Genomic DNA, 14,366 nt, shown 5'->3' with positions numbered 1-14,366 from the left:
ACACAAGCAGATTTTATTTAGCTTTATTATAAATCAATTAGACATTAATAATCACAAAATTAAGGTCAGAAACTAAAGATAAAAAATTATTCTGGCCATATAAAAATAAACTTTTTAACTTCATTACTAAATGGCACAATTAAGTTATTAACAAAATTTTTAAAGATACTTGAACATGACAAAAAATTAATAATCTATTGATTTAAAAACCGATACAGTTCCATACTCTACTCAGACATTGATTATAACCTCTAGCTAAACATGAAGAAATACGTTGGGGAGGAGTATTTATTTCTTTGCAAATTTAAAAATTTTTAAAAGGAAGAGATTTTAATTTTAGCAGATTCTTTTGGACTCAAAATTTTTAATTTTTCTTTAAATCTTAATCTCTCAAATTTACTCCTCAGAAAATTTGGTAGGAAAGTTTATATTTAACTCTGTGGCATCAATAATGCTGACATTTTAATGGAGTACCGTTATGTACACATTGTAATTGGGATGTTTATGTACATGTTATCAATATAATAATTTAATCTCATCACAGAGTATCTGACAAACTATGACGGCCAATGTGGTTGGATACTCTGCAATACAAAACAGTGATTTCTTAACATTTGTTTCTAAATGGTCCTTAAGAGTTAATTTACTTTTCCAAGAAGAAGACTTTCCCAGAACATTCCTGTTCCCAAATTCCAATTTCTACCATGGAAACAGTAAGTTTCCTGATTAATAAGTTTAGGAAAAAAACCTGAACCTACGAAGCCAGCATCTTTTCCTCTTTTTCCTTTGGGGGCTCGCTGTCCACAAAAAGCAAGCATCGTGGGGTGCCTGGGTGGCTCAGTCGTTAAGCGTCTGCCTTCGGCTCAGGTCATGGCCCCAGGGTCCTGGGATCGAACCCCGCATCGGGCTCCCTGCTCAGCAGGAAGCCTGCCTCTCCCTCTCCCATTCCCCCTGCTTGTGTTCCCTCTCTCGCTGTGTATCTCTCTGTCAAATAAATAAATAAAATCTTTAAAAAAAAAAGCAAGCATCGTGGGCTGCTTTTTCATGCTGTCACCTTCACAGGGACAGCCTCCTCAACCAGATAGGAGGACCTGCAGTGGCAGTGCAACACCAACCGTGTGGATACATTTGTCTAATTCCAAGTTCAACATAAAGAAGTCCTTTGTGCTGCTCACTCAGACCACCTCATCAACTCAGACTTTTTCATTTAAAACGTTGCTAGTTAAGCTGGGCGCCTGGGTAGCTCAGCTGGTTAAGCTTCTGCCTTCCACTCAGGTCATGACCCCACGGTCCTGGGATCAAATCCCACACTGAGCCCCCTGCTCAGCAAGGAATCTGCTTCTCCCTCCACCCCTCCCACCCCCCTACCCCCCCACTCATGCTCTCTCTCTCTCTCAAGTAAATAAAATCTTTAAAAAAAATAAATGAATAAATAAGAGCATGATAGTAAGCTGTAAAAAATAAATAAATTTTGAAAAACCTGAGAATCACTAAATTCTACTACTGAAACTAATATTATACTGTATGTTAACTAAAATTTAAATAAAAACTTGAAACATTAAAAAAAATCTGAGTAAAAGATGAACAAATGCTTTTAAAAAGAAATACAGGGGGCTGGGGCAAAATACGTGAAGGGAGAAGAGAGATACAAGCTTCTACTTATGGAGTGAATAAATCATGGGAAAAGGCACAGTATGAGAGGGACATAGTCAATGATACTGTAACAGTGATGTAAAAGGGACAAATGATAGCTACTCTTGTGGTGAACATAGTATAATGTATAAACTTGTCAAATCACTAAGTTGTATAAATCACTAAGTTGAAACTAATGTAGCATTGTATCAACTATCCTCAAAATATAATTTAAAAAAAAAAGAACATGAAATGGCATTCAATTGTACTAATAAAGAAATGTAAACTAAAACAAAACACTTTTTACCTATCCTATTGACAAAAAAGAGAATGCCAAGTGTTGGCCAGCCTATAAAGAAATGGACATTTCTCGGGGCACCTGGATGGCTCAGTTGGTTAACCATCTGCCTTCAGCTCAGGTCATGATCCCAGGGTCCTGGGATGGAGCCCTGCACTGGGCTCCCTGCTCAGCGGGGAGCCTTCTCCCTCTAGTGTCCCCCCCCCCCCCCGCCCCGCCCGTGCTTGCTCTCTCTGTATCAAATAAATAAAATCTTAAAAAAAAAAAAAAGAAAAGAAATGGACATTACTCTCATGCAGTTGGTAATAGTGTAAAGTAGTATACTCTCTCCAGGGTAATCTGTCATTTAAATTCTATATACCTTTTAATAAAGCAATTCCATTTCTGGGAAATTACCTGGGAAGCAAGACAAGGTACAAAGATGTCTGTATAAAATGAAAGAAGCCCACCAGGTTTTAAAAATATTTTATATACACATAGAGAACAAGTAAAACAAGCCTAAGAAAGGTAATTTCTTTTCATGTATACCAAATTCTAAGTTACAATTCCACTTCTTTCCAAAAAATATAACCACTCCAAGTGAAATGCATGCTATGATTCTCTTCCAACTTCTCAATTTAAGGAATAACAAAGGATGAAGTAAGAAAGAATTAATGGAATCCTAAGATGCAATATATAACTAGCATCATAACCAACAAAAATGGGCTTAGTGCTATAACCACAGTTAGATGGTAATAATTCTCATATCTCTCTGCCCTTCTTTGCTGGATTTGTTTTGTTTTTTCCATAGTTGCTACTTTTGTGAAAAGTTCTTGCTTAAATGTGTTAAGAACACAATGTATCTTTTAATAAAAGAACAACCCCCACCCTATTTTTTTTTTTTTTTTGACCAAGACTCTCAGGCATCTATTAAAAGTCCAAGAAGGTGGAAGACCTAAAGCCTCACTCCCCCCTTTTTTTTAATTAACATATAATGTATTATTTGTTTCAGAGGTACAGGTAAGAAAGGTAATTTTAACTTAAAGTTTCCCATATTTTAACTAAAATGGAGGAAATTGCTCTGCATGTTTTTAGAGAAAACCTAAGACTGAAAAAGCAAGCCAGCCTAGAAAATTAAAAACATTTTTTAAATTAAAATATATTATGTATACATTTTTTTCCAAAACAGATGAAACATAAGAAAAAGCCTCCAGTGGCTTTAAATATACATGAACAGGGGCGCCTGGGTGGCTCAGCCGTTAAGCGTCTGCTTTCGGCTCAGGTCATGATCCCAGGGTCCTGGGATCGAGCCCCGCATCCGGCTCTCTGCTCCGCGGGAAGCCTGCTTCTCCCTCTCCCACGCCCCCTGCTTGTGTTCCCTCTCTTGCTGTGTCTCTGTCAAATAAATAAAATCTTTAAATAAATAAATAAATAAACAAACAAACAAACAAACATGAACAGTGTGTGATCTTCATATATCTATTTTTCAAGTTACCACTGGTAAGACACTATACTACTGCAACCTTTTGAGTAATATTCCAGTATCCTAAACCATTATTCTTTAACTCTAGGAATCTATCAACTATAATCTATAATTCTAAATTGATAAGGAAAACAACCCATTTTTAAGGGCTTGGACACAGAAAAACTGCAACACTATTACCTAGTGAGGCAGATGCAACATCCTTAATTGTTAACAGTGATTTATTGTGCATCATTAGGACTGAAATCCCTTGTTATTCAAACTGTGATATCTGAATCAGCATCACTGACATTTGGGAACTTACTTAAAATACAGAATATCAAGTCCTACAGAATCAGATCTGCATTTGAACAAGACCCATAGTGGATTCCTAAGCACATTAAAATTTGAGAGTTGCTAGTATAATCTGTTCTTTAAAGACTGACTCTATGGCTAACCCCATAAGAAAGATGTCTGTTACAGCATGATTGCATTAAATCATAATTTTAAAAAGTCAAATTTTTTTTCAAATTAATAAAGTCCACAAACTGAGTACCATTTAAATGAAAGCCATTGTTGTGGACAATATACAAACATCAAGAAGACAGCCTTTGCCTCAAAGAACATGACAAACTAGAACAAGAGATAAAACATGTGAATATATAACCCCAGTACAAGGCACTTAGGGATAATTTCTGTAAGAGAGCTATGAACTATTACGGGACAGCAGCTCAGAGAGGCAAGAAGACTACATACAAGAGTTAGCATTTGAACTTGTTTTTCAAGGATAAACAGAATTAAAACAAAGGGAAGGATGATAAGCAAAACCTTAACAGGCAGGAAAACTTAAGCCATTTATCCAAAACACAGGGTAAACAGAAGGCAACATAAACAAAAAGCTAGAAAGGTAGGGTAAGACCAGACACATTATAGGTTCCCTCCCAATTTAAGTACTCTCTTCTCTTGTTAACAGCCAATATACCAATGTGTAGGGTATTTAAGTAGCTTTTTTTGGGGGGGCGGAGAAGGAAATGCAATGTCACAGGGACAATTTTACTCTAATTTTTATGGCTATAATCTTCAGCAAAATTTTAACTAAGAAAACGCACTGGTAATTACCAATATTTCACATAATTTTATATTTAAGAGAGAAATCTAGTAAAATGCCATTTTGCTACAGTGAGTGCTTTAAAAACTACTTAATTCTCATACTCTAAAAGTGGGAGTATCGATTTGTACAGTCACTTTGGAGAACAATTTGTCAACTAACAAATACCCTGTGACCTAACAATTCCAATTCCCATCATCTATCCTAGAGAAAGTCAGACATATATACAAGAGGTATGTAATTTTTAAAGTAGGCTCCACGCTCAGTGGGGGCGGGGGCGGGGGCTTGAACTCACTACCCCAAGATCTACCAACTGAGCCAGCCAGATGTCCCCAAACTCACTTATGGTAAAGAGAAAAAATAAAAAGGGTCAATCAACTTTAAACTAAAAATGGAGGATGATATGTTCTAAAAGCATATACAAAACACTGTATTTGGAAGAAAGATCTGAAAGGATATTCAGTAAACAGCATTATTACCTCTTTTCTTGAAGGAGACATCAAAACAAGCAGAATGTATTTATGTACCATTTATACAACTTACTTAAAGTGTTTTTAGGGTAAAAATAAGCTTATTTGAGGTTTCTGAGAAGCAGACATTAAGAAAAAGGAGAGTTGATGAGGTCAGAAGACTAAGGATGAAAAAGATGGAAAAAAATCAGTATTTTTATATACCATGTTTTCATTGAGTAAAAGAACTGAAATTATATTAGAAAGCTGATTTTTGGTATGTAGAATATAGCCATAGCTACAAGTAAGAAATTAATAAATCCCATATTGTGATTTTAATACATGTTTCCAAAATAAATGTACTTTAAACAAAATTAGGACAGATTGTGGGACAATCTTTTCTGGTCTCCTAACTGAATTAAAAACTGCTGTGACACTATTCTAGGCCTCTTGGATAGCCAGGCTTTGGTTGAAAAGAAGGCCTTGTGGAGCCTGGGTGGCTCAGTCGTTAGGCGTCTGTCTTCAGCTCAGGTCATGATCCTAGGGTCCTGGGATGGAGCCCCGCATCAGGCTCCCTGCTCCACGGGAGGCTTGCTTCTTCTCCCTCTCCCACTCCCCCTGCTTGTATTCCCTCTCTTGCTGTGTCTCTCTCTCTAAAAAAAAAAAAAAAAAAAAAAAAAAAAAAGGAGGCCTTACCTAGATTAAGAGAAACAGCAATATACAGGCCAAAACCATCCTAAAAGCGGAATAAAGTATCTCACAAGCGCTGAAGAAGCAAGAATGATTCACCTGCAGTTCAATTAGAACTGCAGGTTCTAACAGAAAATTCATGATCATCTGTCCCAAAATAATCCTCTTCATTTGCTACGTTTCCATCTCTGATAATGAAGTCTCTGGCAAAATTTTGTGGATGGAATCTCTGTGCCTCATTAAGAGAGTGACAGTAGATCCAGGTTTGGCCAGGACAAGCATGGTTTAAGTCTGGTATTCCAGCATAATTAATATCCCTCTCTCTGCCTCTACAGTATCCTGGTTTGTAGGATAAATTACACAGGCCCCCTACTAATAGATTATCTCTAGTTTGCACCTACTCTGAACCTTTAAAGTCCTCTGCTATTTCATTATTCTTTAAGTTGCAAATTTGCTTAGGAAAGCAGGAAGCTAAGGCACCCCAGGTTGTAGATGGCACTCTGGTATTGACTGGAAGAGATGAATACACCCTTTTCATTCATTTACATGGCCCAGAAAATTGCCAAAAGTCAACTAGCTAGTTAGTAACAATATGTGCACTAGAACCCAAGTCTTTCAGAACAGTGCATTTATACACCATAATCTCTCAATTACCCAACTACAAAAAGAAGTTGAGGTAGAACAGTCAGTACTGGGGAGAGTTTATAAGTTACTACACTACTCCAAGTAGTTTAGAATGGTATTCCTCTAAGCACAGAATGTATTCCAAAAATAGAAAGAATTGCCTAGAGAGAGCCATCAGCAAAATCGAAATTCCCATGAACCACAACATAGCTCAAGCAACACCTTGTTCTTAATCTCCAACAAAGATACCCAATGAAGGCACCTGAGGTTAATTGAACTGTTAAATACTTTTCAAAAGGACATTTCCAATTAAGATTCCTGAGTCCTATCTTGAAAGTTTTAAAACCTGTCAAATTAGCTTTACAATCAAAAGTTCATTTTTTGGGTAGTTCACTGAATATAAATTTTAACTGTGTAAGTCTAGAAGTAGGGAGGTTGGACAGCCCATTAAGGCTCATTAAGGGCTTTCTTTCTCTTTGCTAAATTTATGGAGATTATACTTTAAGATTTTTGTTTCCTTCTGGGGCACATGGGTGGCTCAGTCTTAGGTTAAATGTCTGCCTTGGGCTCAGGTTCATGACTGAGCCCCGCATTGGGCTTCCTGCTCAGCGGGGAGCCTGCTTCTCCCTCTCCCTCGGCCTTGCCTGTGCTCTCTCGCTCTATCTCAAATAAATAAATAAAATCTTAAAAAAAAGATTTTTGTTTCCTTCAGTTAGCGATAGTAGTAAACAAATAGATCTTTGCAGCTAGAAGAGAATGGTGGTAATATTAAATTTAGAGCAAATTTCTAAGTAGTTTTTTTCTGCAAGTGTCAAATTTATCAAGAATAATGAGTATTAAGGGAGCCTGGGTGGCTCAGTCATTAAGCGTCTGCCTTCAGCTCAGGTCATGATCCCAGGGTCCTGGGATTGAGCCCCATATCAGGCTCCCTGTTCAGCGGGAAGCCTGCTTCTCCCTCTCCTGCTCCCCCTGCTTGTGTTCCCTCTCTCGCTGTGTCTCTCTGTCAAAAAAACAAATAAAAATCTTAAAAAAAAAAAAAAAGAAGAATGAGTATTACCATGTAAAAGCTAAAGAAATCAATTAACATTTATCTCACTCTATTGGAGTTCCTCTGAAGAAATGTTAATATACGTGCAATATAATGTATTTATAATAATCACCTTAGTTATACCACATCCTTTGACTCACTTGATCCTCACAACCCTGTAAACATGCTCACATTTTCCCCATTTTATTGTTAACCTTTAATTTTAAGAAAAAGATATGCAAGTAAACAGCTGTAATTTCTACATAAAAAGTTCAATTAACTTACTAAAACTTAATTTAGAAAATAAAACTAGGAGATACTACTTTTTGTTATTTAGTATTTCCATTTAAACTTAAAAACAAACAAACAAAAAAACTACAACCAAAATAAAGCACCCAGGGCCATACTGTATTGGTCAGCTTTCAAATGCTGTGACATAATCTAACCTCCTCAAAAGAGGAGGAGGGCTAACCGAATTTTAAGACTCTCATTTACGTACTGTGCAATCCACTCTCACGTCAACTATCCTGTTCAACTGTTTTCCACCAAAATCTCAAGTCCAAGCATTTTGTTGGCAACTACGGTATAGTCTCATTCTTAATATGACCTTTCTTGTTTCCAAACAGATTTTCAGCTTATCAATTATATGACAACGAAGAAAATTACAATCGCGCTTCCACTTATAAATAAATCCCCTTGCTCCGACTTGCTTCACGCCCCCCCCCTTTTTTTTACAAGTCCACAAAAACTTTTCTATAGGATGAACTGACTATCTACCTATAAAGTTAGCTTTCCCAAGTCACTACCACGTTGTGAGGGGGTAAAACTCAATGAAGGCCGCGCCAGTCGAGCGGCTCAGCGACGTTACTCCCGCAGTGCCCCCACCAGTCAAGGAGAGCCCGAGGTCCCACCTCTTCCTGCCGCTCCCTTCCCAGATGTCCATTTATGTAAATCGGCAGAGTGAATGACACCTTGGAACAAAATACCTCCGACTGTCAGGGGAAGAAGGTCTGCCCCTCCCCCAGCCCCACGACAGGCTCTACAGCCAAGCAAATCACCCCTGCACACACCCTCCCACTGCCCACCGCAAAAAAACCACAGACCTGCCTCCAGGGTTTCCAGTGGGGACGGCGCCGGTCCCGTCCCGACAGGGGGCAGGTGCTGAGGAGGCTTTTTGGTCCAGGGGTTCTCCTTAGGCGGCGGCGGCGGCGGCGGCTGCAGCTTTTCCTTAGGGCCGGTCGCCGCCGCATCCTCCAGGGCGTCCTCGGCCGGCGGGTCCCTCGGCAGGGGTGGCGGGGGTTCCCCGCCGAAGGGGCCCCCGGGCCCGCGCGCCCTGTGCGCCAGGTGCAGCGCCAGGGGTCTCACGGGCACGGCCGCCTGGGGCACACTGTGCCCCAGCACCAGCGCCGGCGACGGCTCTCCCCGCGCACCCGCGATGATGGCTGTCGCGGCCCTCTCTTTACTCGCCGCCAACTTGCCCTCCCGCTCGGGCGGGGACAGCTGCTCGGCCTGCCGACTCGCCGTTACCAACAGCGACTCCTTCTCGGCAGCCACCGCGGATGGCTCCTCCCGAGAGTGAGCGGCGGGCACCGCAGCGCGAGCAGACATCGTCCCCTTGCCCCAGCCACCCCAGCCGGGGGGGGCCCGGGGCCAGGGAGCCCGACTGCCCGTCTCTCCGCCGGGGAACCGACTGGCTCCGGCCTGGGGCAGAAAACCCGAAAGCCCGGCCGCCGCTGCCGCCACCGCCGCCCGCGTCGGCCGACGCCGTGCAGCGCCCGGCCTGCCGCCCCTCCCTGCGTGGAACGGAGCGCTAACCGCCCGCCGGCCCAGCCCGCCGCACAGCCTCACGTCCCGAGCCAGCCAACAAGCGCCGGGCGTCGTAGCCGGGAGCCGCGAGCCCTCACCTGGCGCGGGCAGCGGCGAAGGCGCTGCGAGTAGGGGCTGGAGGACCTCTAGCGGAGTCAAGGAGGCGCGTGCCCCCAGAGCCGGTAACAGCTCGCGGGGGCGGCGCGGGGGCGTGGAAGGGGCGGTCCCAGAGGACAGAGCGGGGCGGGGCCTCCCGAAGGAGCGTGACGTGGCTACTCACCGGCTCTTGCCCTCGCCAGGCCGCCGCCTGCGGTGGTTGACTGACGAGTTCGTCCGGGTGCCGCCCGGCCTAAGGGCCGGCCCCGCCCCAGCGGCCCGCCGAAGGGGAGGGAGGGCGAACTGGACGATTCCGCAGCTCGCGGGCTACGGCGGCCCGGACTGCGGGAGCGGGGGCGGGGCGCTCACGGGGCCTCTGTGACTCGCCGCGCAGTGGCGCTGCGCTCTGCCGGGTGCGGGCAAGGGGCGGGCCGGGCTACGCACGTGGCGCCTGACAGGTGAGGGGGTCTCTTTGCCCCAGGCCAGGGCGCGAAATTGACTCGAGGACGGGTGGTCTCTGCCGACGACCCCGGGCCGCTTCCTTACGAGCCAGGGTCCCGTACGGGGCCGTTTTGCCTTTGTGTCAGTCGCTTCGCCCGGTGAAAAGGTTTCCTCCTGAGGTTTGGGGGCACCTCGATCACTTCTAATCCTGAGCCACGTCCAGAATGGAAATTGTGTACTTTGTAGGTAACTGTTTATGAAACCTTTCCCAGGCAATTGGTTTAGTGCACTACCCGCCTTCATTTCCACCCTCGAACTGAAATATTTTTAAAGTGCTCTTGAGTAAAACAAATGATTAATATTTCGCCAACTTCTTGTTGTTGTTACACGTTCCTTTAATTTGTAGAGATAACACTTGTTTACAAATTAACCGTGTTTCCTAATATTTTTTCCTGGAATGGATATATGTTTAAAAGTTACAAATAGGGCGCCTGGGTGGCTCAGTTGGTTAAGCGACTGCCTTCGGCTCAGGTCATGATCCTGGAGTCCCGGGATCGAGTCCCGCATCGGGCTCCCTGCTCAGCGGGGAGTCTGCTTCTCCCTCTGACCCTCCCCCCTCTCATGCTCTCTCTATCTCATTCTCTCTCTCAAATAAATAAATAAAAATCTTTAAAAAAAAAAATAAATAAATAAAAGTTACAAATACGTTTTGATTAACTCCAGTAAGAGCTTTATACTTGGCACTGAAATTCAGTGAGTGATAATACTGATTTCACGAGCGTGGATTTATAAGTCACTAAATGTTTATGTTCCTGTGCAAGGTCGCTGAAAATGGATTTGACCCAGTGAATATTTTTTCACCAAGGGACACCCCCCAAAAAATATCTGTGTCCACCATTTGTATGCATTTGGCAGTGGGTCCCTCCTAGCTTTCTTTAGGGCTGCCAAACTACGCAGAGAGCTTATACAGGACTCTTCTCCAGGGGTCTCGCTTCAATCACATTAAACTCGAGATTAATGTTTTTATTTACTCAGAAGTTGTACTAGGCATAATTTTTTATTTCCCTAAGGTTAGTAAACTATTCATACAACAGTTATAAATAAAACCTTTCTTGTTCTCCGTATCACTGATTTCCAATTTATCTGACCCTAAGCAACTTTCGGAACCCCATTACCAGTTAAATAAGTACTGTACTTACCTATATTCCCAAGGAGGCGCCATCTTTACTAGCCCCGTTATTGGTAAAGCTTTGTTTCGTTAACTATCAACTAGCTGCTCTTCCTGTTACTAATCAGCCTTTTGGAGTCCTGCCAGGCAATGCTGGTTTTGTTTACAAAAGCTCAGCAACAAGTTCAAGCTGGATGTGACTCAGAGAACACATTCTATTTTACCATCTTTTTTTTTTTTTTAAGATTTTTATTTGTCAGAGAGAGTTGGGAGAGAGCACAAAAGGGGGAGTGGCAGGCAGCAGGAGAAGCAGGCTCCCCGCTGAGCAAGGAGCCAGAGTTTGGGAATCAATCCTAGGACCCTGGGATCATGACCTGAGCTGAAGGCAGACGCTTAAACGACTGAGCCACCCAGGCATCTCTTCACCATCTATTTAAATACAGGTGAATTAAAGACTGATTCTGTTGAATACAAGGTTATAGAATGGTTTTCCAAAGTTAGATTCATATGGGCTACCTAACCGGGGTTGGTGGTTTTGTTTGTTGCTGTTTTGTTTTGTTTTGAAGTGAAGAATTGTAAAGGTGCTTTATTGAAAAAACACAGAGGGCTTTCTTGGAAATAGGTTGTGTTTGCAGGAAGAGAAGAACTGGAAGGTAAATGTGTACTCAGAAAGGTCTCTAAAGAATTCAACGGTTGGGGGGCACCTGGGTGGCTCAGTCGGTTAAGTGTCTGCCTTTGGCTCAGGGTCCTGGGATTGAGCCCTGAATCGGGCTGCCTGCTCAGCAGGTTACCTGCTACTCCTTCTCCCTCTCCTGCTCCCCCTGCCTGTGTGCACGCACGCGCTTTCTTGCTCTCTCTAATAAAAAAAAAAAAAAAAACTTAAAAAAAAAAAGAATTCAACGGTTGGTACTTGGGAATCATCACTGTAACGCAGTACCGCTAATGTCAGCGAAGGGAGTTGGCAATTTGTTGTCCCTCCTTTAAATACATATTAATAGCTCCTATTTCCACGTAACTGCCTCTTGGAAACAACTTCACCTATCTTCTACTTGCCTCTCCACCCTTTTCCTGCCCTTGCGCCAGGCAGGGCTGACCTGTACAGATTGCGTTGATGGATTCCCTCACAGTCCTTGGTATCTCACAGGGGTTCAGGCAGTAGGAAGTATCTATAAGAGATAGGAGGCCAGAAGATAGTGAGGTCAAAGTCCATATTCCCCAAGCTGGTGAATTCCATAACCACCCAGGACTGACTGCAGAACCCTCTGTTCAGTTAATCTCTCCAATTCTTCCCTTTGTCCCTTCAGGCCTAGTCGTAACTGCTAGCCCTTGGGATATTGCATTTTCTCTGTTGGTTTTCCTGAGTCTTGGACTGCACCTCTGTAAATCACCCTTTTATTAATTCTATTCTAAAAATTATGCAGTTTAAGCTTTACATCTGATTTTTTTTAAGATTTTATTTTTAAGTAATCTCTATACCTGATGTGAGACTCAAAGCTACAACCCTGAGATCAAGAGTCACACACTCCACCAGCAGCCAGCCAGGTGCCCCCATCCAATTTTTGATGGGACTTTGACCTAATTTACCTTTGCTGAAACTCCATTATGTTAAGTCATTTGGCCTCTGCTGCTACTTGCCAGATTCTTCCTCTGCTTTTTAGTTAAAAATCAGGGAATCAAGACAGATTGGCTCAATTTATTTTTTGTAGCCAAATCATTATCCATCTTCCTATGGATCATTTGCCCTTTAATAGAGTCCCCATCTAGCCTGGAGGGACAAGTTACTTGGTTCAAAGGAGCCAAAGGAACCCAGGCACCCCAAAAAGATTGGGTTTTTAGGAAGACGTTCTGAGCTATCCTTACCTCCAAGTTAACAGAGCCTTGGGCCCGTTTATCAGAATAATAGCTTTCATTATGAGCTGAAAGCTCAGATAAGTACTTCATACTTCCAATTATCTTTAACCTTCAAGGCAGGGTCAGTGCTAATGTGTGTTTGAAATGCTTTGTACCTTCTTTTCAGTAAGTTAAGTATCAATCTTAGCTACAGTGAAAATAAAAGTACCTTTAGAAATTTTTGAATTTTTGCTCTATTTTTACTTAACTGTATCATACAAATAGGTAAAAACACTGTGCTCACTATGCAAACATGGGTTCAAAACAAATCTAGGCTACCTTTCAACCAGATGTTCTTAAGTGGGTTGCTGTCTACTTTTTGGTAGGTTTTAATAGACTAGTGTAACAGAAGTAGAAACTCTAAAAAGAAGTGTCTTGTCTAAGAACTCTCAGCCAATAATAGAGTTGATATTCTAAACTCTATTGTCACACTATTTAGCCTTCTTTCTTTTACAATAACTTGTAATGACACAAGTAATAGGAAGTAATATTTCATCTTTTTGAAAAATACTATAAAAATAAACTTACAAGCTCAAGGAAGCATAACTTTTTCTTTTCCAGTTTTCAAAGAACAGGACTTTCAAACAATAAGGTGTAATCTGTCTGAATTCTTCCTACTATCCAGTTACATTTAATATTAGTATAGCCTTATAAATACTAATGATAAAGGATAGTTGGAAGAAAGGTAGGCAGGGGGCGCCTGGGTGGCTCAGATGGTTAAGCGTCTGCCTTCGGCTCAGGTCATGATCCCGGGGTCCTGGGATCGAGCCCCGTGTTGGGCTCCCTGCTCAGTGGGGAGCCTGCTTCTCCCTCTGCCTCTGCCTGCCGCTCCCCCTGCTTGTGCTCTCTGTCTCTCTGTCAAATAAATAAATAAAATCTTTAAAAAAAAAAAAGAAAGAAAGAAAGGCAGGCAGGGACAAGGACACCCCCACCAAGAGGAAACCACCCTTAAAAAGATTTTATACCACCCTGGAAGGAGCCCTCCACCCTTTTCCACCTGATAGATGACAAAAATGATTGGATGACAGGCACAGGTTAATTAGATTAAAACAGCCCTCCAACAAGCCCATAAAAAACTCCTACACTTAGAAACTCTGATGGCAAAAGAAAAAAAAAAAAAAACTCTGTTGTCAACCCTCTAGGGTCCCCTCCCGCTTTGGGAGCTTTGTATTCCATCATTCAATAAACTTTACTATCACTCAGTGAACTCTGCTTTGCTGCCCGCCGTTCTTCGTCTGGCCTACCTCTTCATTTTTCGAAGCGGCGTGACCGAGAACCATGGGCGCTAGTGAAGAAATCCTCTAACGCTAGCAAAACAAAGATGAGATCTTTATTTTTTTTTTTATTTTATTTATTTATTTGACAGAGAGAGAGATAGCGAGAGCAGGAACACAAGCAGGGGGAGTGGGAGAGGGAGAAGCAGCCTTCCTGCTGAGCAGGGAGCCCGATGGGGGACTCGATTCCAGGACCCTGGGATCATGACCTGAGCCGAAGGCAGACGCTTAACGACTGAGCCACCCAGGCGCCCAAAGATGAGATGTTTAAATTCAAGTTCAGATGAACTTCAGTGGTTGACATCAGAAAAAATTAGCTTTCAGGGCAGTTTTAAGAGTTTAGTTTAAGAGAGGTAAGAAAAGCTGGGTATGCTATAGTGCTCACTTGTGCTTGGCAATTGCCAAAGCCTTAAAAATTAATA

The 14,366-nt window shown here is 42.5% G+C and overlaps 1 protein-coding gene and 1 long non-coding RNA gene across 21 annotated transcripts in view; one reads left to right on the top strand and one right to left on the bottom strand.

Annotated features, from left to right (window-relative positions):
• Positions 1-10,830, bottom strand: part of LARP1B (La ribonucleoprotein 1B) — a 129,995-nt gene extending 119,165 nt beyond the window's left edge. For 12 of the 19 annotated variants that reach the window (XR_010409538.1, XR_010409542.1, XR_010409539.1 and 9 more), the window contains exon 1: positions 8,373-9,094. Coding sequence is in view for 10 of the 19 variants with exons in the window: in XM_064585039.1 (XP_064441109.1) it covers positions 8,373-8,877 (505 nt within the window). In the remaining 9 variants the exon portion in view is untranslated. Of the gene's footprint in view, positions 1-8,372; positions 9,095-9,173; positions 9,277-10,811 lie in introns of those variants that run through there. The other 7 variants (XR_010409544.1, XM_054508761.2, XM_064585043.1 and 4 more) reach the window with 3 other exon arrangements.
• LOC123848250 (uncharacterized) overlaps positions 9,167-14,366 on the top strand; it is a 28,298-nt gene continuing 23,098 nt past the window's right edge. For both annotated transcript variants that reach the window (XR_010409545.1, XR_006791728.3), the window contains exon 1: positions 9,167-9,629. This is a non-coding gene — a long non-coding RNA (uncharacterized LOC123848250). The remainder of the gene's footprint in view (positions 9,630-14,366) is intronic.

This window comes from Mirounga angustirostris, unplaced genomic scaffold (genome assembly GCF_029215605.1).
Source record: "Mirounga angustirostris isolate CCGP_5_RB_7025 unplaced genomic scaffold, mMirAng1.0.hap1 SCAF_2, whole genome shotgun sequence".
In the NCBI taxonomy this organism is placed as follows: Eukaryota; Metazoa; Chordata; class Mammalia; order Carnivora; family Phocidae; genus Mirounga; species Mirounga angustirostris.
Note: the sequence above shows the minus strand (reverse complement) of the source record. Positions and strands in the feature narration are given on the sequence as shown.